Source organism: Carassius carassius, chromosome 14 (assembly GCF_963082965.1).
Source record: "Carassius carassius chromosome 14, fCarCar2.1, whole genome shotgun sequence".
In the NCBI taxonomy this organism is placed as follows: domain Eukaryota; kingdom Metazoa; phylum Chordata; class Actinopteri; order Cypriniformes; family Cyprinidae; genus Carassius; species Carassius carassius.
The window spans coordinates 27,442,848-27,464,630 of record NC_081768.1 but is presented as its reverse complement, the minus strand read 5'-3'; the positions used below and the strand labels follow the sequence as shown (position 1 = coordinate 27,464,630).

Here is a 21,783-nt window from a genome sequence, read left to right as displayed (position 1 = left end):
GACAGCCCAAAGTATGTAGTACTGTACTTGCAGGAGCTCACCATACAAATGCTGCAGGACAATCTAATTAATGTCCCTTTAGTTAAAGACCATTGTTATGCTCTGAAAGTGTAAATACATTGAGCACAGTACAATCAAGCTTAAATGTCCCACTTTACCTAAAGCATTAAGCATTTACGAATTAATACTTAATTTTCTATATACTTTTCCCTATATACTGCACAGCAATTAAGTGCACTATCAGAAAAAAGTAAATTACATGAAATGAAGAATTCAGACACTGGTGTGACTGATGTTATATACTACTAAAAATTTAAATCAGTATTAATATCAACTGATGTTAATTTGGTTTTTCATGAGCTGGCATCCTAAAAGTTTATTTTCTGGTGTTGTAAGAGGTAAGGTCCCATTACTGTATGAAGTTATTGTAACTGTGACCTAAATTGCCTACCTTCAATTATGCTTGACATATACAAACAATTTTCGAAATGCACTCAGTGGCTTCCAATTTGTTTTAGCAGCTGAATTCTATCAGGCTCTGACAGTTTTCACTTTTATCAGATCGTTTTCAAATACATTACGAGTTATATAATATTAAGAAAACAGCATCTCTCTTTAATAATACCAGTGTTCTTTCTTACAGTTGGGCTAATGTATAAATTTTTTACAAATTGTTTAAAACAAATAATTAAAGGGACAAGATCAAAACAATTCATTCAGAAATCGGACATCATAACTGTCTGTTTAAAGAAATACTGCAGATTATCATTTTTTCAATAAGGTTGTTTCTGTGATATGTTGTTATAAAATTTCAACCACCTGTCAGAAATGAATTCAAATGAATAAAAGATCTAGCTTAAAAGAATGATCTGCTTGAGAGTTTGATAAAAATGTAAGGAAAATGTGACAAGTATAAAAGTACTATATATATATATATATATATATATATATATATATATATATAAATATATATATAATATATATAATATATATATATATATAATATATATATATATATAATCTTTAAAAAAATGCATTCTTACTGCATCACTTTGTTAAACCTAATGTCTAAAATGGATGACCTAGCCTAAATGTGAACATTTACTCTACCCTACCACTTTTACATTTACTTGAAGGATGCATTAACTTTTAGTGACAGTTTATTAAATGCAGAAAAACATTCAAACAAATAAAACCACACAGAGCAACATAAAAGACAACTAAATAACATGAAAAAGACAAATCACTACACTGTTGCCAAACTCTCAAAATACAGTAGAGATATTTAATATTAGTATCTACACAGAAAAAAATAAAATCAAAGCCAATTTTTATATCTACAGGAGTATCACATTCTGTGGTTCTTCATTCCAAGACATAGTTTTCATATGGGAGCAGTGTGAGGTGTGTGACACAGTCTGAAAAAAACAAAACAAAAACAATTTATTTTAAATATGGATGGCTCAACACTTTTGATGTTCAAGTATGTAATCAGAGTATCAGACCAGTACTGCCCCCCCCCATCAATTGAGAATATCTATCTACCTATATCTATCTACAAACCGCTTAAAGCTGCAGTAGGTAACTCTAAAAATGTATTTTTTACATATTTGTTAAACCTTTCATATTATGTCCTGACAGTAGAATATGAGACCAATAATCTGTGAAAAAAAAATCAAGCTCCTCTGGCTCCTCCCAGTGGTCCTATTGCCATTTGCAAAAATACACCGCTCCCGGTAAGAAACAACCAATCAGAGCTGTGGTCCGTAACTTTTTTTTGTGTTAAAAATTTACAAAATGTATAAGCGAGTACAAACCGTGTTTTTAGCCTGTCCTGAATCACTACGGTACACCTATAATAAGTGTTTATATTCAGACTATTTTAGATTGCTTCGGGTAGGTACCGCGGTGGAGTAACCCAGTACCTTATGTGATTCTTCATAGACATAAACAGAGAGAAGTAGCTCCGGCTACAATGTTCTTCCGCAAGATGCAAGCAGTAGTTTATCAACAGCTATATGCACATAAAAAAAGTGTAAATTGTATGAAAGATTTATTAAAATGTGGTGATACAATCTGCCATTGAACAAAAAAAAATATTAAAAAAATAAACAAGAACTCATCATAGATAAGAAGTGTGTAAGGACTTCACAACTCTAAACATATATAGACAAGTGAAGAGGGTCATTCATTTAATATACCATTAGTTCCTCAAATAAAATGATTTAATGACTGCAGAAGACTTGGAATATAATGCTCTAAACGTTCTGTTGTGCTTTAATATTATTTTTATTTTTATTATTAATATTTTTATTTCTTTATTTATTATTTGATCTCAAAAGTAACAACCATGGGAAACCCCTTGTATCCGGGGTTTATTGGAGTGGTCCAGTCTGACTATTACCTGACCCAACAAAAAAGGTCTGTATCAGATTGGTAGCAACATAAGTATAGGATCTGCATGATTCATGGTGGTACTACCATCATGTTCTGTACTACAGGTGCTTCTCAATAAATTAGAATGTCGAGAAAGAGTTCATTTATTTCAGTAATTCAACTCAAATTGTGAAACTCGTTTATTAAATAAATTCAGTGCACACAAACTTGTGTAGTTTAAGTCTTTGATTCCTTTAATTGTGATGATATTGGCTCACATTTAACAAAAACCCACAAATCTCAACAAATTAGAATATGGTGACATGCCAATCAGCTAATCAACTCAAAACACCTGCAAAGGTTTCCTGAGCCTTCAAAATGGTCTCAGACAATCATTGACATGCTTCACAAGGAGGAAAAGAAGCTGGCTATTAACAGAGTGCTGTATCAAAGCATGTTAACAAAGTTGAGTGGAATGAAAAAGTGTGGAAGAAAAAGATGCACAACCAACCGAGAGAACTGCAGCCTTATGAGGATTGTCAAGCAAACTTGATTCAATAATTTGAGTGAACTTTACAAGGAATGGACAGAGGCTGGGGTCAAGGCATCAAGAACCACCACACACAGACGTTTCAAGGATTTTGGCTACAGTTGTTGTATTCCTCTTGTTAAGCCAATCCTGAACCACAGACAACGTCAGAGGCGTCTAACCTGGGCTAAGGAGAAGAAGAATTGGACGTTTGCTAAAAATTGCTGTTAATGGTCCAAAGTCCCCTTTTCAGATGAGAGCAAGTTTTGTATTTCATTTGGAAACCAAGCTCCTAGAGTTTGGAGGAAGGGTGGAGAAGCTCATAGCCCAAGTAGCTTGAAGTCCAGTGTTAAGTTTCCACAGTATACATATATATATATATAAAATGTCACATATATAGTAGCCTAAGAACAAAATAGCCAACGTATTATTATTATTTGAGGCACTTTCTTGCAGAATTCCACTGAACATATCAGACAACGAGGGTGCATGCCCCTCATCTGGTGCAGAGACGAGTCTTTTTTTCTGTGCTCTGATCTCAGTCTCCTGCGCTTGGCGCTTCTCCGTCTCCACGCGGGTTATCCGCATCCAAGTAATGGTCTTTATAACGCGAATCAAGCACATTCGCGATGAAGTGCAGAGGATCTGAAAAGATCTCAGTGAGACGTGTGCTAACAGACTCTATAAGACTGTACTTTTCTTTGTTTTCACTTCGTGGTCCGTCTTAATCTCTTTGTTAGGGGACGCTTTAGTGCTGCGAATAAAGGAATAAGAAGAAAGAGAATGTTCTCACTGGTGTGAAGTGAATGTCGCGGGGAGCTCGTGGTCTGCGCTATGTGTTGTTTCGGTGATAAAAGTCTATCGAAAATTTTTCGGTGGCCGAATATTCGGTGCATCCCTGCTGCATTGACCAACTTAATTCAGATATTCAACAGGTCACTAGAGGCAGTGCAAAGTTCCCTGCTGCTTCAAACGCTCAACTACCAAAAACCCCCAAAAAATAAAAAATAAAAATAAAAAAACACTGGGTTGTGTTCTCTCTTTACTTCTCTTTGTGCATGAGTAGGGGTGCAAGTTCATCAAACAACCGCAGTAAGAATATTTCATCAAGCACGGTGAGTAATGGCTTCTCCTGCTATTGTTATTTGCACCTCTTGCCACATGTACAGTTTATCTATCTCTGTCGCAGATGAGGGATTCACATGTGATAAATGCAGGCAAATAGTTAGGCTGACAGAGAAGATTTCAGAATTAGAGACACACATCCAAACTTTAATTGAGGACAGTAAGAATGTTAGGGCTCTAGATACGGCTTTGGATGCGTCTAGCTCAGGGATTCCTGTACATTGTCCGGTTCCGGCAACAGAGCCCCTGCAGCAGGGCAACTGGGTGACAGTGAGGCAGCGTAGTCGTGGGTCAAAACACCGCTCTTCTGTTCCGATCAAAACATTAAACGGGTTCTCCCCACTCAGTGATGCACCCACTGAGAAACCTGATGAAAGTGCTCTAGTTATTGGTGATTCTATTGTACGGAACGTGAATATAGAGACACCAGCCACCATAGTCAAATGTTTACCGGGAGCCAGAGCGCCTGACATCTTGGCAAATTTAAAAGTGCTGGCTAATGCTAAATGTAAATACAGTAAGATTGTTATTCATGCCGGCGCTAATGATGTTCGACTTCGCCAGTCGGAGATCACTAAAAATAACATTAAAGAGGTGTGTGAACTTGCAAGCACGATGTCAGACACTGTAATATGCTCTGGCCCCCTCCCTGCTTACCGTGGTGACGAGATGCATAGCAGATTGTCATCACTCAATGGCTGGATGTCTAAGTGGTGCCCACAGAATAACATAGGTTTCATAGACAATTGGACGATCTTTTGGGGCAGACCTGACCTGTTGAAAAGAGATAGTCTTCATCCCTCCTGGGGTGGCGCCACTCTTCTCTCTAGAAATATGGCAAATAGTCTTAGTGTTTATACTTGACTAACTGGGGCCCAGGTCAGGAAGCAGACAGACTGGCTAAACCGACCGTCTGCTAGCTGCCTCACGTCACAGAGGTCAGCTAATTCTCAGCACATAGAGACTCTTTCACCTAGATATCACACTATAGAGACTGTGTCTGTTCCCCCGAACTAGAAAATACAAAAAAAGTCCAAACCAAGTTAAGATTAACAATTTAATTCAGGCTCAACAAATAAAAAACAGATGCAATATGGATAAACAAATGATAAAGCTTGGCTTATTGAATATCAGATCCCTTTCTACGAAAACACTTTTTGTAAATAATATGATCACTGATCATAATATAGATGTGCTCTGTTTGACAGAAACCTGGCTTAAACCTGATGACATTATTTTAAATGAGTCCACCCCCCAAGATTACTGTTATAAACATGAGCCGCGTCTAAAAGGGAAAGGGGGAGGTGTTGCTTCAATTTATAACAACGTTTTCAGGATTTCTCAGAGGGCAGGCTTCAAGTATAACTCGTTTGAAGTAATGGTGCTTCATATAAAATTATCCAGATAAACAAATGTTAATGATAAATCCCCTGTTATGTTTGTACTGGCTACTGTATACAGGCCACCAGGGCACCATACACACGGCCTTAAAGAGTTTGGTGATTTTACATCCGAGTTAGTTCTGGCTGCAGATAAAGTTTTAATAGTTGGTGATTTTAATATCCATGTTGATAATGAAAAAGATGCATTGGGATCAGCATTTATAGACATTCTGAACTCTATTGGGGTTAGACAACATGTTTCAGGACCTACTCATTGTCGAAATCATACTCTAGATTTAATACTGTCACATGGAATTGATGTTGATAGTGTTGAAATTATGCAGCCAAGTGATGATATCTCAGATCATTATTTAGTTTTGTGCAAACTTCATATAGGCAAAATTGTAAATTCTACTTGTTACAAGTATGTTAGAACCATCACTTCTACCACAAAAGACTGCTTTTTAAGTTATCTTCCTGATGTATCCAAATTCCTTAGCATATCCAAAACCTCAGAACAACTTGATGATGTAACAAAAACTATGGACTCTCTCTTTTCTAGCACTTTCAATACAGTTGCTCCTTTACACTTAAGGAAGCTTAAGGAAAACAGTTTGACACCATGGTAAAATGAGCATACTCGCACCCTAAAGAGACCAGCCCAAAAAATGGAGCACAGCTGGAGGAAAACAAAACTAGAGGTATTTCGTATTGCTTGGCGGGAAAGTAACCTATCCTACAGAAAAGCATTAAAAACTGCTAGATCCGATTACTTTTCTTCTCTTTCAGAAGAAAACAAACATAACCCCAGGTATTTATTCAATACAGTGGCTAAACTAACGAAAAATAAAGCCTCAACAAGTGTTGACATTTCCCAACACCACAGCAGTAATGACTTTATAAACTACTTTACTTCTAAAATCGATACTATTAGAGATAAAATTGCAACCATTCAGCCGTCAGCTACAGTATCGCATCAGACAGTGCACTATAGACCCCCTGAGGAACAGTTCCACTCATTCTGTACTATAGGAGAGGAAGAATTATATAAACTTGTTAAATCATCTAAACCAACAACATGTATGTTAGACCCTATACCATCTAAGCTCTTAAAAGTGGTGCTTCCAGAAGTCATAGATCCTCTTCTGACTATTATAAATTCCTCATTGTCATTAGGATATGTCCCCAAAACCTTCAAACTGGCTGTTATTAAGCCTCTCATCAAAAAAACCACAACTTGACCCCAAAGAACTAGTTAATTATAGACCAATCTCGAATCTCCCTTTTCTGTCCAAGATACTAGAAAAGGTGGTATCCTCACAGTTATATTCCTTCTTAGAGAAAAATGGTATGTCACTGGTTGGTGGCTACATATTAGTCACACCTTTATCTCAAATTCCAGTAACGTTATGCGTGTAGGTCTGCTAATGTCTGAAAATAATATATGGAAAAAAAGATCACAAAAACATTAGGATATGGCTTATATTTCATTAGTAGCCTAAATTTTTAAATGTAAAAAATAAAATTAATTGTAAAACAAAGTTTTTTTTTAAATTCAGCATATGGTGCGGGCCGCATTTGAATTCATGACGGGCCGCGGGATGAGAACCACTGCTTTAACGTGTGCCCTTGTCTGAGCGTACAGCCTGGGAATGCAAACCTTGGTGAGGTGTTCGCGGGGCTCCATCGCGTTCACCATGCGACTAAAGCCGGGGTATTCCACCACTGAATACATTCTCAAATCCTGACAAATAAAGTAGGCAATGGACTCTGTAATTTTCTGCGACCTTGGTGAAGCAGATGGAAACTTGTGGGAATAACTGCCATCGATGTCCAGCGTAGTTTTGTTTTGGGTCATTTGGGATTTGAATGGAATGTATGTATCGATACTCGCGGCAAAAAAAAAAATCGATACTTTCTTTGGAAAAAAATATCGATTTATATGGCAGAATCGATAAAATCGCCCAGCCCTATTCGTTACATGTCCTTTATTTTGACAGATAACTTCTTGGGAAAAAGACATTTGTCTGTAAACTGATTAAGAAATTGTTGCATGTTTAAACGTGAAGCACCGTATAATTTCATTCACATTATTTATGCCTAATTAGCCTAAAACAAGAAACAAATAAACCTGCACGATTTAGCTAAATCTTTGAAACTCTAAAGAATGGACCGATTAATAAACCGTCCTCACGATTAAACTCAAATTCTCTCATTATAATCAACAAAATGCACACGATGTAAAAAAGAACTTTATTAACTGACAACTTAAGTGATTTTAAAGGGGGCCTTCCTTACTTGCTTTTAGTGCTGGGCGATAGCATATGGCCTAAAAAAGAAAAATCCGATTTATGATTTAAATCGATTTTAAAATCAATATTCAAATGACAAAGAAATTTTTCAAAACAAGTTTTAATATAGTTATAAATTTATAACTGAGACAAGATGATAAAAAAACTGTAATGTTATTACCTTAATGCTGGAAAGACCTTTATTTTATTATTTATTTTTTTATTATTTGTTTATACTAGCCCATCATGCATCTAACCATCCACTCGGTGTTAAGAGCTGTTCAGATTAAACTGGCAGCTCCGCAGTGAGTCAGTGTCATGGACGGAGGACCTAACAAGTGGAAATATATTTTCTACTCTATATTTCCATCTCGTGTTTTTTCTTATATAACTTATTTGTAAATAGAACAGTCACTGTCTGTGTCTACACCGGACGCGAAGGTTGTCATCTGTGCCCCAATGCGCTTAAAGTGTGTCTAAACTTGATATCACACTACATTGTCACATTATATGAACCCAGTGTCAGAACATTTCGTCATAAACAGAACGAGCATCAGTTCACTGATGGGCATTGTGCTAGAAATATCACTATTATTTAGCAAAATGTATGTGATACTGCTACTACTGTTGAAAAAATTTATAAAACTTTATTTTTTAAAGAAATAAATCACAATTTTTCTTCCATGTTTTAATTTTAATAGCAAATCCCCTTTATTTACCAAAAATAAAATGTGTTTAAATTTCATAAATTAAAAGACAAATTAAATTTGGGTGAAACTTGTTTACTGTTTTTCATAATTATTTAACTTGTAGAAAAACTTTAAACACAATTGTAAATAAGTATAAAGAATGGCATTGGTTTTATTTTTAGTGCTAAAAAGTTATTTTATTTTTAATTAGCATATTTTTGTGTTTTGCTTTGGTACCGAAATTGGTACAGAGAACCGTGGATTTTCACTGGTATCGGTACCGAATACTGAAATTTTGGTACCGTGACAACACTAAGTTGAATATAACAAATGAACAACTAGAACTAGAAAAATCTTACGTGGGGGCAGACCATTTTTTAGTCTATAACCAAAACAACAGTCCTATATAAACCAGTTCAGCAAGTGAAAGCCTCATAAGACACTATCCATATGAAAGAGTAAGAGAGTCACACCTTTATCTCGACCCCCACAAGTCATACATAACTACCCCCAAAAACCTAACCCCCTCCAGCTGAACAGAATTCGGCCTGTGTTTTGGCTCTGAGGAATGGTGTGTTACTGCGCTGAAACATGCCTGCACTCAGCAGCACTACTCTTTTGTTTTATTTTCACAAGACCATAATGATAAAAACAAATTATCAATTAATAATTAATCATTGTTATTTGTGATCGTGGATGTTTGTGGAAGGTTTTAAGACCAAGCGGAATCCTCTGTTCCCACCTCACAGCGCGCAGGACTCCGCTCACAGACGCAGCTTCACTGTTTGCAGTTTGACTTTACTAAATCAGATTGAGGCGAATACAACTTATTGATCATGAGACCAACATTTAGCAAGGCAGGAAAACATTCATTCTAATGGAAGGAAGACGTATTTCATTGAGCTAATGCTGTTAAATGTTAAAGAGAGAGAGAGAAACTAGTCTAGGGCTATTCTTAAACTTGGAGCTCATTATATTGAAGTACAAATCGAAACACCAGAAACGTTATGCATTTTATGAATAATGAAATGTTATGAAAAGTATGCATTTTATTTATTCACATGCTGTATGGTTGAGATTATATTTTAGTTCATAACTAAGTTTAATTGTTTCAAAAAATGCATTATTGGCTAACGTTTCATAAACCTTCAGTTGTTATGCTCTAAAATCCAATGCCATTTGTAATTTCACAGTATTTACCACCTAAATCACTAACCTTTAAAGTAACAATTCTATAATGGTCAAATTTACTCAGGCCAATGATATTTTTTAATGACATTATATTATTTATTTATTTATAATTGTAGCCTACACAGAGAATAACATTTAGAAACATTAGAACTAACAATATAATTAGATTTTTTTACATGAACAATTCCTGTATAAAATGGGACAGCAACCTTTATATCAAACATTTTTAAGTTGTCCACAGCTGAGCAACCCGGAGGTGGATCTGCTCCAGAGCATGTGAAGTGAATATGCTGCACAAAGTCATTTTCAGATGCAATGAAAAAAAAAAAAAAAAATACCTTGATAGCCTAGATTAGGCCAATGCAGGCTGTGCAATAATTATAATTAGTGTTAACCCAGAGTAACAAATTTTAACGGATTAATCGCCTATTTTTATTTGCTGCATGTTTTCCTTTTATTTTATATTTTCTTCTTTATTTCTTTTTTAAACAAGCTAAAAAATAAAGTTTGTATATGAAAAAAATATATGAGTCGTGTATAGGTTGAATTTTAACGGATTAATCACCTATTTTCGTTTTCTGCATGTTTTTTTTTATATTTTTTACATTATATAATTCATCAAAGTTGCATTTTATTACATTTAGAAATAATAACGGCTGGCCTAATAATGTTATAATGTACCAACAGGATATATTTAGTTCCCTTCACTTTACAACAAATCCTTTAAATGTAACAAATATATCAGAACAAAACAAAAATTAAAAATATATAATTCTAATGGATAAATATAATTGCAGTATATAATAATATAGGCTTAGCTATAAACAAACAAACAAATTTTTTTTTTTAAAGCTAAGCATAAGGTAAGGTTGTGCTCTCTCACTCGGGAGAAATCCAAACGTTTCCATATTCGTGATGTTGCCCATTTGAAGCTTATTATTCATGAGGTAAAATAGGCTTTGTAGTTCACACGTGTTTCAGTATCGATGGAAAAAACTCATAATTAACAATATGTGGAGTAAATTGACCGCTGCTAACGCTGAATGTCTGGTGAACGACTACTATTTCCAGTGAATATGTGCGCGAGGCACCAGCGCGATCAAACAACTGAAACAGAAAATACTAAATTTTTGGTCACACATAAGGCATAATTCAAAAATGCAAAGTGTTAGTTTGAAAAAAATCAAGAATAATAACAGAGTTTATAATTATTGCTAAATGCTGCACCGTTCTCATTTCGCTCTAAATATGGAACCTGAAGATTTTTTTTTAAACCAATAATAAACCAAAATGAAGACCAGTATCCCTTCTTCCATTCATTGCAAAGACACTTGAGCGAGCTGTGTTCAACCAGCTTTCTATGTTCCTTGTACAGAACAACCTCCTGGACAGCAACCAATCTGGCTTCAAAAGTGGCCACTCAACTGAGAGACTGTTCTGCTCTCGGTTACTGAAGCCCTGCGACTAGCAAAAGCAGCTTCAAAATCCTCAGTACTCATCTTACTGGACCTGTCTGCTGCTTTTGACACCGTTAATCACCAGATTCTCCTGTCCACCCTCAGAAAGATGGCCATCTCTGGAACCGCACTCCTGTGGGTTAAGTCCTACCTCTCTGACAGATCCTTCAGTGTGTCTTGGAGGGGTGATGTTTCTAAGTCACAACACCTTACTACTGGGGTTCCTCAAGGCTCAGTACTTGGACCACTTCTCTTCTCCATCTACATGACCTAGGAGTTGTGATTGATCATCAGTTAAGCTTCACAGACCACATTGCTACAACGACCCGGTCACGCAGGTTTGCCTTATACAACATTAGGAAGATTAGACCCTTCCTGTCAGAGCAAGCCACCCAACTTCTTGTCCAAGCTCTTGTTCTCTCCAGACTGGACTATTGTAATGCTCTCCTGGCGGGCCTTCCTGCATGTACTGTCAAGCCTCTGCAATTGATCCAGAATGCAGCAGCAAGGGTTGTCTTCAATGAGCCAAAAAAAGCTCACGTTACTCCTCTCCTCATCAGGTTACACTGGCTACCAGTAGCCGCTCGCATCAAATTCAAGGTACTGATGTTAGCCTACAAGACGACCACTGGCACGGCACCAACATACCTAAACTCACTGGTTAAATCTTATGTGCCCTCCAGAAGTTTGCGCTCTGCAAGTGAACGACGCCTTGTGGTGCCATCCCAAAGAAGTTCAAAATCACTCTCACGGACCTTTTCCTGGACTGTGCCGAGCTGGTGGAATGCCCTCCTAATCTCAATTCGTACAGCTGAATCTTTACTCATTTTCAAGAAACATCTAAAGACTCATCTTTTTCGACAGCACTTAACCAACTAATACTAGCACTTTTCCTTTTCTTGTCTTTTCATTAATAAAAAAAAAAAAAAAAAAAAAAAAAAACCTGGCTATGCGTTCTATATTAGACTAACTAAGACTTGTCATGGCACTTGTATACTGTTGTTGTTCTCTTGTTGACCTGACTGCTTCTATTGTTCTCATTTGTAAGTCACTTTGGATAAAAGTGTCTGCTAAATGATTAAATGTAAATGTAAATATATATATTTATACATACACACACACACACACACACACAGGCCTTATATTTATTTACTGTTAAATAACAATAGAATGCATATGATCGTTTGTGTAAAGGTCTTTACATTTTTGATGAGTAGACTAGCCTAAGACTATCCTACGTTTTGAAATGAACTCACTGTAAATGTTTTAATATTTTTTAAAGATGTTACAATGCTATATCAATGTTATTTTTGTTTTACTTTTATCTCATTTTACAATTACATTCATTTCGCAATCGGTCCTTTTGCGCCACCTGGCAGTAGTTTCGCGAATGATTTTAACACACGACTGAATTACAGTTACGGCCGCGCGTGCCCATTTAGGCTGTCCACCTACTGTAGACTAACCGTATATAATAATTAATATAATAATTATATTATATTAATTAGGGCTATATTTTTATATTTATTTTTATGCTTATTTCTTCTCTCGGTAAGTGTACTGCTTACCTAATTAACGTTCTGTGTAATGATTGTATGTACTACCATATATTTTGCTAATTCTGTAAACGCCTGACAATTATGCCAATAAAGTTTTGACTTTATTGCAGTTATGTCTGTATGTGATAATAAATGATTGGTGTTTTCATTTACAAATGAAACTAGCAAATTATTTATTTATAATTCTAGTATTTATTATTAAAATGTTAGGGTATTTATAGATTTATTGTTAAATTAATCCTCTAAAGTTCCAGAAAAATTATTTTCATATAGACTGTTTCATAGAGCGCACGCGTCTGGACCTAGGTTAACTTCCGGTCTGTGTTGTATATATCAGGCTGGCTGCTGTGCCTTTCAAACGCAGTTAAAGTTAAGGTGATGAGTAGACTGAAGTTGGGCTCAAAACGAGGCACAGGTGTTTTTATATCACTGTATTTCTGAAGGAAGACTTGCATGTTATATGCCTGATAAAGCAGCGTGTGAGCGTATAAGCTCTGCTTTGTTTACAGCTGTTACTGGGGAAACCTCTATTTCTCGCACTTTATGTCTATGCTTTAAAACATCTCCTGCTGGCAAAAAAATGAATTTGCATTTACATTAAGTCCGCCTGATCCACGGAGCACACATTTTTTCTTTGTTATCAAAAAAAATCTACTCTAGAGGGACTTGGCTGTGGTTATTGATTCTACTTGGAAGTCTACCAGAAGTTAAGTAAGGTCCACAAAAGCGCGCATGCGCAGTAACGTTTGTTTATGTTGTTGCCGTTGAAACAGTCTATAGCATAACCAAAGCTTTATTGGCATGTCAGGCATTTACAGTATAGGCTATTATTTTCAAAACTCTTCAGGGCTGCCTTTCCCAAAAGCATCATGAGCCAGATGATGACAATAGTTCTCAATTTAGGCGTAAGATGCTTTTGGGAAACGCAGCCCTGAACTATAAGTAAAGAGAATGAAGGGAAAATAAATTAAATACATAACGAATATAAAAACATTACCAATAATAATAACAACAATAAAATACATTGACTTACAAGATTAGTGGGACAAATAAATATGTTTTCTTGTAGTAGGGCTGCACGATGTGTCGTTTAAGCATCGATATCGCGATGTACGAATCCACGATAGTCACATCGCAGGATGTGCGATGTAGGCTGTCTTAGTTGATCCGTTATTCAATAACTGTACGGGCCAGCTGCTCCCCGGCCCTTGACGAATGTGAATCGCGGAGAGCGCGAAAGAGTGAGAGAGAGAGCGCGCGCGCAGAGAGCGCGAGAGAGAGAGCGAGAGAGACAGAGAGAGAGCGCTTCAAACAACACGAGCGCTGTCTTGCTTTCTCTCCCTCGCACACATTAATCAATTGGCACGATGGTGTCGATGTCGTCATTTAAAAACGAGAATGTAAATCTGCTCACCCCATTTTTGTTTGTAAGAAAAAATTAGATTAGATTTCATATCGCAATATATATCGCAAAAAAATAAAATATCGCAATGTCATTTTTTCCCAATATCGTGCAGCCCTATCTTGTAGGCTTATTTTATTAACTTTATGTAACATTTATTCATAATAAACTTAATTCGAATACTGTCTACATCGCATGCAGTACATTCCAGTAGCCTAGAACTATTGGTTCACACAAACCAACAGAGGTCGCTGTATACCTAAAAGCATCAGCTAAAATTGTTCCGTGACGGATTTAGTGTATAAATATTTGTTAATGTAATAATTATGTAAAGTTTCCTAAGTTTAAAATAAAATATTAATAAATACTGATAGTCCCAGGTTGATATGGCCACACAGGTTTGTTTACGCATAAAATTTACAAAAAATCAAAACCTTCATTTTTTTTTTTTACTTTCAGTGACAGTCATTTCTTAATTTATGCCAGAAGTTGGAAATGAAAAACGAAGTTGAGATTGATATGAAACTTGATATACTATGAAGTTTTGAATTCTTTTACATTAAAACTAGCAGTAACTCTGAACTAATGTAAACAAAGAATGTTTCTGTGTGCTGGCATCCTCCCACAAGTTAAGAGATTTTAACAAACACTTTATACACATTGTGACGAGCGTCCCGATTCCACATCAGCGTCGCCCTGGTAATTCACGAGGAGCACCGGCTCGAAGCTCATCACGGGCTGATCACCCGCACCTGCCTCTCATCAGCCGGGTCTCATATAAACAACGTGCACTCAGGAAAAGGGTGAGAAGCCTCTCCATGAGTAACCCCACTGATACTTCTCTCTCACATCTCTTCCAGAAAGCAGCCTGTGACCGGAAGACACTGCTACAAGCACTCCACCAACTCACCTGCACCTGGACTCGAGTGAGAGCACCACCGCACGCAGAATCACCGCCATCACCCCGCATCCCTACACTTAAAATCCAGCCTCCAGGGCTTTGCACTTGAGTTTGCTCTTGCGTATTCCTTCCTTCCCGCCACAACATTTAGTCAAGCAAATGTTACGATACACATTTTAAAGCTATACAAGTGTGCACATTGAGAAAAATAAACAGATGTTCAAGTAAACAACTTCTTTAACTTGAGCAAACACTGCTAATTAGACATGTGCCTGTATTTGTATATATATCACGGTAATGAATATGCACAATATTGTTATCGTGGGCACTTCTAAATACTGTGAATAATTAAGTATTACAAATTATTCAGAATTTTGAATGCATTTTAAGAATACAATTCCCATCAACTGGTCAAAACGCTCAACAGCGCTGTATGCTGCTTGAAAGAGGCGTGTACGCTCTGATTAAAACAAGCACGCATGAGAAGCACATGGTGGAACACATGAGAGATGCGCTGAATGAAAGCATATTCACTCTCTGACAGCAGATGGCGCCAAACTGCAGAAAATACAGCCCTTACCCTGGAATAGGGCTGTGCGATATGGTGAAAATATCTAATTGCGATTTTTTTGACCGATATTGCGATTGCAATTTGATTTGCGATTTTAAATTTGCAAAGTCAAGCTTCAGCTCAATATTGTAAATAATGGGAAGCACAGTATCATTACCCTGCTAAAAAAAAAAAAAACCCCGGAAATTCTTACAGTTTCCATTAAACCATTACAAAATTCCTTTTTGTTTTTAGCATGATTCCAATAGGAATTACTGTTGTTCTATTGATTGCCATCTGCCAGATTATATCCCACCAATAGGATCCATCAAATAGACACTATTATAGTTCACATAAAAAAAAATACAATTCTCATTATAACTCTGAAATCCATTCAATTTTCAATTGTGGTTTGGGAGGGGTTCTATATATTTTTTATAATTTTCTTTTTTCAGCAGACAAGATTATAATGGTATAACTACTTTTACAGAATTAACTTAATTACTGAATCACTGGACATATATATATATATATATATATATATATATATATATTTTATAAATAAAGAACTGGATTTCTTTAGTCAATTATTAAAGTATTACATATGTTACACTGTATTTGGGATTTTAAGAACAAGTGGAAAATGTGCTGAATGTTTCATTTCATTCAAGTAAAATTAGCAAGCAGTTAGACTGAATTTACATTCGTTTTAAACTAGAAGCCAGATGCGAGTTGACGAAGATTTCCTCGACGCGCATGCTTCGAGCCTCATCCATACTATACTGCCAGATGCGCTCGTGGAGATGTGCATTGCAGGGCTGTGCAAATATAACAGGCAGACACACTTTTGCAGTTTAAATTTAGATTAAAGACCCATCTCTTTAACCTGGCTTACACACAACACACTTATATGCTTCTAATATTCAAATCCTTTAAAGGATTTTTAGGCTGCATTAATTAGGTAAACCGGAACCAGGAACACTTCCCATAACACCTGATGTACTTGGCTACATCATTAGAAGACTGGCATCTACGGTAATATTAGTCTGTTTCTCTTTTATTCCGGGGTCACCGTAGCCACCAGATCCAGTCTGTATCCAAGTCAAAGGGTCACTGCAGTCACCCGGATCCAGTACGTATCCAGACCAGATGGTGGATCAGCACTAGAAAGTACCTCTACAGCCCTGAAAGACAGCGGAGACCAGGACAACTAGAGCCCCAGATACAGATCCCCTATTAAGACCTGGTCTCAGACGACAACCAGAACAAGACCACAGGAAACAGATGATTCTTCTGCACAATCTGACTTTGCTACACCCTGGAATTAAACTCCTGGTTTCGTCTGGTTAGAGGAGAACTGGCCCCCTGACTGAGCCTGGTTTCTCCCAAGGTTTTTTTCTCCATTCTGTCACCGATGGAGTTTGGTTCCTTGGCTCTGTCGCTTCTGACTTGCTTAGTTGGGGGCATTATTGACACCGTTTTCCTAATTAATGTTGTTCAGTTGCTTTGACAATCTTTTTTGTTTAACCCTCTGGAGTCGATTAACGCGTATAAGCGTTATGAAGCATTTTCTCCTGATAACCCTGAAAAGAACTTAAATTACACTTTCAGTTTGGATCATACAGATAAGAGCAATACATGAATCGAATCTGTAAAGGGTCTACTTTTTTTGTATACAGATATAATAACAACAAAACTTTGTGCATTTAAAAAATAAAGATAACAAACAAGGTGTGCTGTCTGCAGCCTTTGTCTGTGGTGATCTTCATTAACAAACACGTCATTAAAATTGTAACTGTAACTCAGTGAATACTCAGAGAGATATATCTATAGAAAGCTTGACATGTCTACTTTTAAACTAAACAACAGCTAACTGCTGCCGAAAACAAATATTCTGTGATAAAGTAATCCATATGAAAACAACGCAATGTCGTTTTTCATGTCTCCTTTCATTATCTTCTAATGCGACAACGCACCCGAGATTTGAGATTTGGATTTCCTCAGGAAAAAAAAAGAATGAAGCGCTTTATTCAGCAGAGATAATAAACAGTCTCTTTTTATTTATTTATATACTTGTACTAGTTTTCACATAACGTGTAAACGTTTTACTAGTTAGACTTTTTCCGAAATATAATTCCTGACTAAATGTATAATCAAGTGAAACATTATGAAGTTTCAATTAGGGATGTCCTGATCAGGTGTTTTTATCCTCGAGTCAGAGTCATTTTGATAATACATAAAAAAAAGAATAAAGAAGAGCGAAAAAACAGATCCAGGATGTTCAATAAATTACATTTTGAAATATATTCAAATATAAAACAGCTATTTTAAATAGGCTAGTAAAAATATTTCAAAATTTTAATGTTTTGCTGTACTTTGGCTCAAATAAATGCAGGCTTGGTGAACAGAAGAGACTTCTTTAAAAAAACAAAAAAAAAAAACAATAAGCTTACAGTTCTAAAACTTCTGACTGGTAGTATAGGCAACTTAATTTTTTCTCTTATTTTCTAGCTTTTAATTGGCTTAGAAATCTATTAATGCTGGACAATAACAAATAATAATGATTTGTTTATATACTACACACACTGTTTATCACATAATAAGACAGAATAGTTTCTATACTGTAATAAATGCTATGTCAATTAGCTGGAGATGACTTCAAAAACAATTTATTGTCGTGATAGTATATTAATGTCTTCGTGTTTGCATAAGTTTCTGCATAAGTTTCCTGTGAAAACCACAGCGATAGCTGGACGCTTTTGTCCATATTAGGAGTTTCCTGATATGACTATCAGCGCGAGAGCGCGCTCCAGCTTCTAGTATGAATGAAACACACACTGCATGAGAGTTTAGCGCTCCGTGATGTTCATCTCGCTGTATTCTGGGTCCGAATGAAATATCAGGTCATGCGCAGACTATCCTGTCTCTTTGAGTTTGAATCTATATTTATTCACACCAGCTCTTGAAAACAAAGTGATGTCATGCCGCACGCATTGCTGTTTCTGTGTGGAGTCAAAGGGGTCTAACTCTGTGCCACCGCAAAACTAAAATGTGTTAAAAAAAAGAGAATATATATATATATATATATATATATATATATATATATATATATATATATATATATATATATTAGGGCTGGGCGATATATCGATATAAAAAATATATCGATATATTTTTAGACGCGATATGGAATTAGACCATATCGCATATATCGATATAGTTCAAATTTGCGCTGCTCCCCGCGCCACCGCCCCTCCTTTTCGAGGGGGGGGGGGGGGGGTGCAGGCACAGAGCCACTCTTCAACAAACATTGAGGAAGCAACTACGTCTGCGGAGCGCACGGAGGAATTGGTTAGTAAAAGAAAAAGCAGTGGCTCAGTAATTTGGAGATGGTTCGGATTCAAAGTATCAGATGAGCAACAACATCACGTTATTTGTAGGGAGTGCAATAAACAAGTTACAGCCAGGGGTGGAAGCACTACAAATCTTTTTCACCACCTAAAACAGTGGCACAAACTGCAGTACGAAGAGTCTTTGAAACTGCGCGCTGCAGAAGCCCCAGCCGCAAGCCATCGACAACCCGAAAAAGCTCCAGCCCCGAAACAAAGCTCACTGCAAACTTCATTTTCCCGCAATGTGCCTTATGAAAAGAAAAGTGTCAAGTGGTGTACTATAACTAAAGCGGTGTCCTACCACATTGCTAAAGATATGGTCCCCGTTGCAACTGTGGCACAAATCGGATTCCAAAAGCTACTGAAAACTATGGACCCGAGATATGAGCTTCCCAGTCGCAACTACTTTGCACGAGAAGCACTGCCACAAATGTACACTGAAATCAGACAGAGCCTTGCTGACCGGCTCGCTAACGTGACCCATTTTGCGTTGACCAGCGATATGTGGTCGAGCAGGACGTGTGAGCCTTACATGAGCATAACAGTTCACTTCATTCAAGACTGGGAGATGAAAACAGCGTGTCTGCAAACACGTTATTTCCCCCAGGACCACACCGGTGAGCACATAGCTGAGGCCCTGCAGGACGCAATTGCAAGCTGGAAACTCCAAGAAAAGTATCTGGTTGCTATAACAACCGACAACGGGAGCAACATCGTCAAAGCGGTTGAGCTGAACGAGTGGCTGAGGATGCAGTGCTTCGGTCACAGACTGCACTTGGCTATTGGTGAGTGCAGTGTTGTAAGGAGTATTCAGATATTTTACTTTAATCAAAAACAAAATGTTAGTTTTTCCTTATTTTCCTTTGTGTGTCTGTCTGCAACTTTGTGTTTTATGCTGCTGTCTTGGCCAGGTGTCCGTTGAAATGCAGTATGTATTGTTAAATATAGGTTAAATAGATTAATAAAACACAAAACTTAAAGTGCTAAATGTAAAATCATTTACAATACAGAATGGTAGATTTCAGAACCATTTTTATTAGGTTTCCGTTATTGGATAAGAATTAGTGATGCATTGATGTATTTACCACTTTAATGTTACAGCTGGTAAAGGTGAGGTAATTATGACTTTAAAATGCTGGTTAGCCTGTTGTTATCATCAAGGTAACATATATATTTAGCTATTATGATAGACTATAGTTTTTTCTCTGGATTGAAAATAGCAAACTGCAAAGTAACTAGAAACTAATGTTGACACATATGCCTAGACATTGTGGAGTTTTTAGTGGAGTAGAAATATGAAGTAGCATTAAAAAATAGCATTAATATTAAATACTAAGAACAACAACAAGAACGGAACACGAGTAAATGTACATACAGTAGAGTCATCATTTATAAATTATACAAAAATAATAATACATAAAAATCACTTACATGATTAAAATTCAGAAAAAAATATAATATTTGATATTTATGATTAGTACTGGTGTTGATTAAAAAAATAAACTATGAAACAAGAAAATAATATTAATGTAGAATATTTCTAAAGCTTGATTTTGGATTAGTTGTATGAATGTGTTAAAGTGAAACCAGAGTCAAATTTCTCGCATAAGCACATTTGTTTAATAGTTATTTATGATTCTGACAGGACATGGCATGAATGACAAGCGTGTCACCCGGGCCATTTCTTTGTGCAAAAGAATTGTAAGCTGTTTTTCGTACAGCTGGAAGAAAAGGAGACATCTTGCTGAAGTCCAGATTCAGCTGGGTCTGCCAAGTCACCAACTCATAACCGAGTCTGCCACACGCTGGGGATCCAGGCAGCAGATGATAGAGAGAGTCCTGGAGCAGGAAGGAGCACTGGCCAAAGTCCTGTCTAATGACAAAAAGACCAGGCATCTTGTCCCTACCTGGCAGGACTTAGAGGTCCTAGAAGCAGTCCAAAAGGTCCTGAAACCTCTCCAGGACTTTACTGATGCTTTATCAGGTGAGGAGTACGTCACTCTATCATATGTGAAACCTGTGCTGCACCTTTTTAACGAAAGTCTCCTGGCATGTGAAGAGGGTGATAGCGAGCTTTGTAAATCGATCAAGACCAGCATTGTTGAGTACCTCAACAGCAAATATTCTGACCCAGCCACTACTGACCTTTTGGAGATGGCTTCATTTGTGGATCCTCGGTTCAGGGCCACCTACATCCCAAGTGAAAAAGTCAATGCATTAAAGCACAGAGCTGTCTTGGAGGTGGAGACGCTACTGGCTGATCAGAGCAGCTGTCAACGGCCTTGCCTATGTGTGCCCACTGTGCCTGAGCCTGCAGATGGAGAAGCAGCAGTAGCACCAAAAGCTAAGAGACTGGCAAGCTTCTTCAAGAAGCGCACAGCCACCACCACTGCACCAACCAAGAGGGAGGCTATTGAAAATGAACAGTCAAGTTACTTGCAGTCCGCAAGTGTGGAGAGTGACACTGATCCTCTCAAGTGGTGGAAGGATCATGAAGTTTTCTTTCCATCTCTGAGCCACCTGGCAAAAAAGTATCTCTTGGTACCAGCTACCAGTTCACCCTCCGAAAGGGTTTTCAGCTGTAGTGGCAATATCGTGACCTGCCACAGAGCATCTCTGAAGCCGGATGCTGTTGACAGGCTGGTGTTTCTTACACAAAATCTTTAAACGAAGGAGGATACGCTTGTCTGTCTTCTAATGTCTACCTCAAGACAGCATTACTGTTTATCAAAGTAAAAAAAGAGGGGGAAAATGTTTATTGAGTTGATAATCTGTTTCTTGTGCAACTGGTTGAGACTGTTCAGATAAGAAATTGAGTTAACAAAAAGGAAAAGGTAACCTCAGGCTGATGTTTAAAAAAAATGTTCTTAAACTGATCACTTTTTGTTCTTTCTTTATATGTAAATGCTGCCCTTAAGTTACTAGGGTTTGTCATATTC

At 37.0% G+C, this 21,783-nt stretch overlaps 1 protein-coding gene across 3 annotated transcripts in view; it reads right to left on the bottom strand.

The window, feature by feature from the left end:
• Positions 1-1,147: 1,147 nt before the first annotated feature.
• mcph1 (microcephalin 1) overlaps positions 1,148-21,783 on the bottom strand; it is a 126,460-nt gene continuing 105,824 nt past the window's right edge. For all 3 annotated transcript variants that reach the window (XM_059566799.1, XM_059566797.1, XM_059566798.1), the window contains one exon: positions 1,148-1,418. In XM_059566799.1, coding sequence (XP_059422782.1) covers positions 1,366-1,418 — 53 coding nt within the window. In that variant the 3' untranslated portion in view covers positions 1,148-1,365. The remainder of the gene's footprint in view (positions 1,419-21,783) is intronic.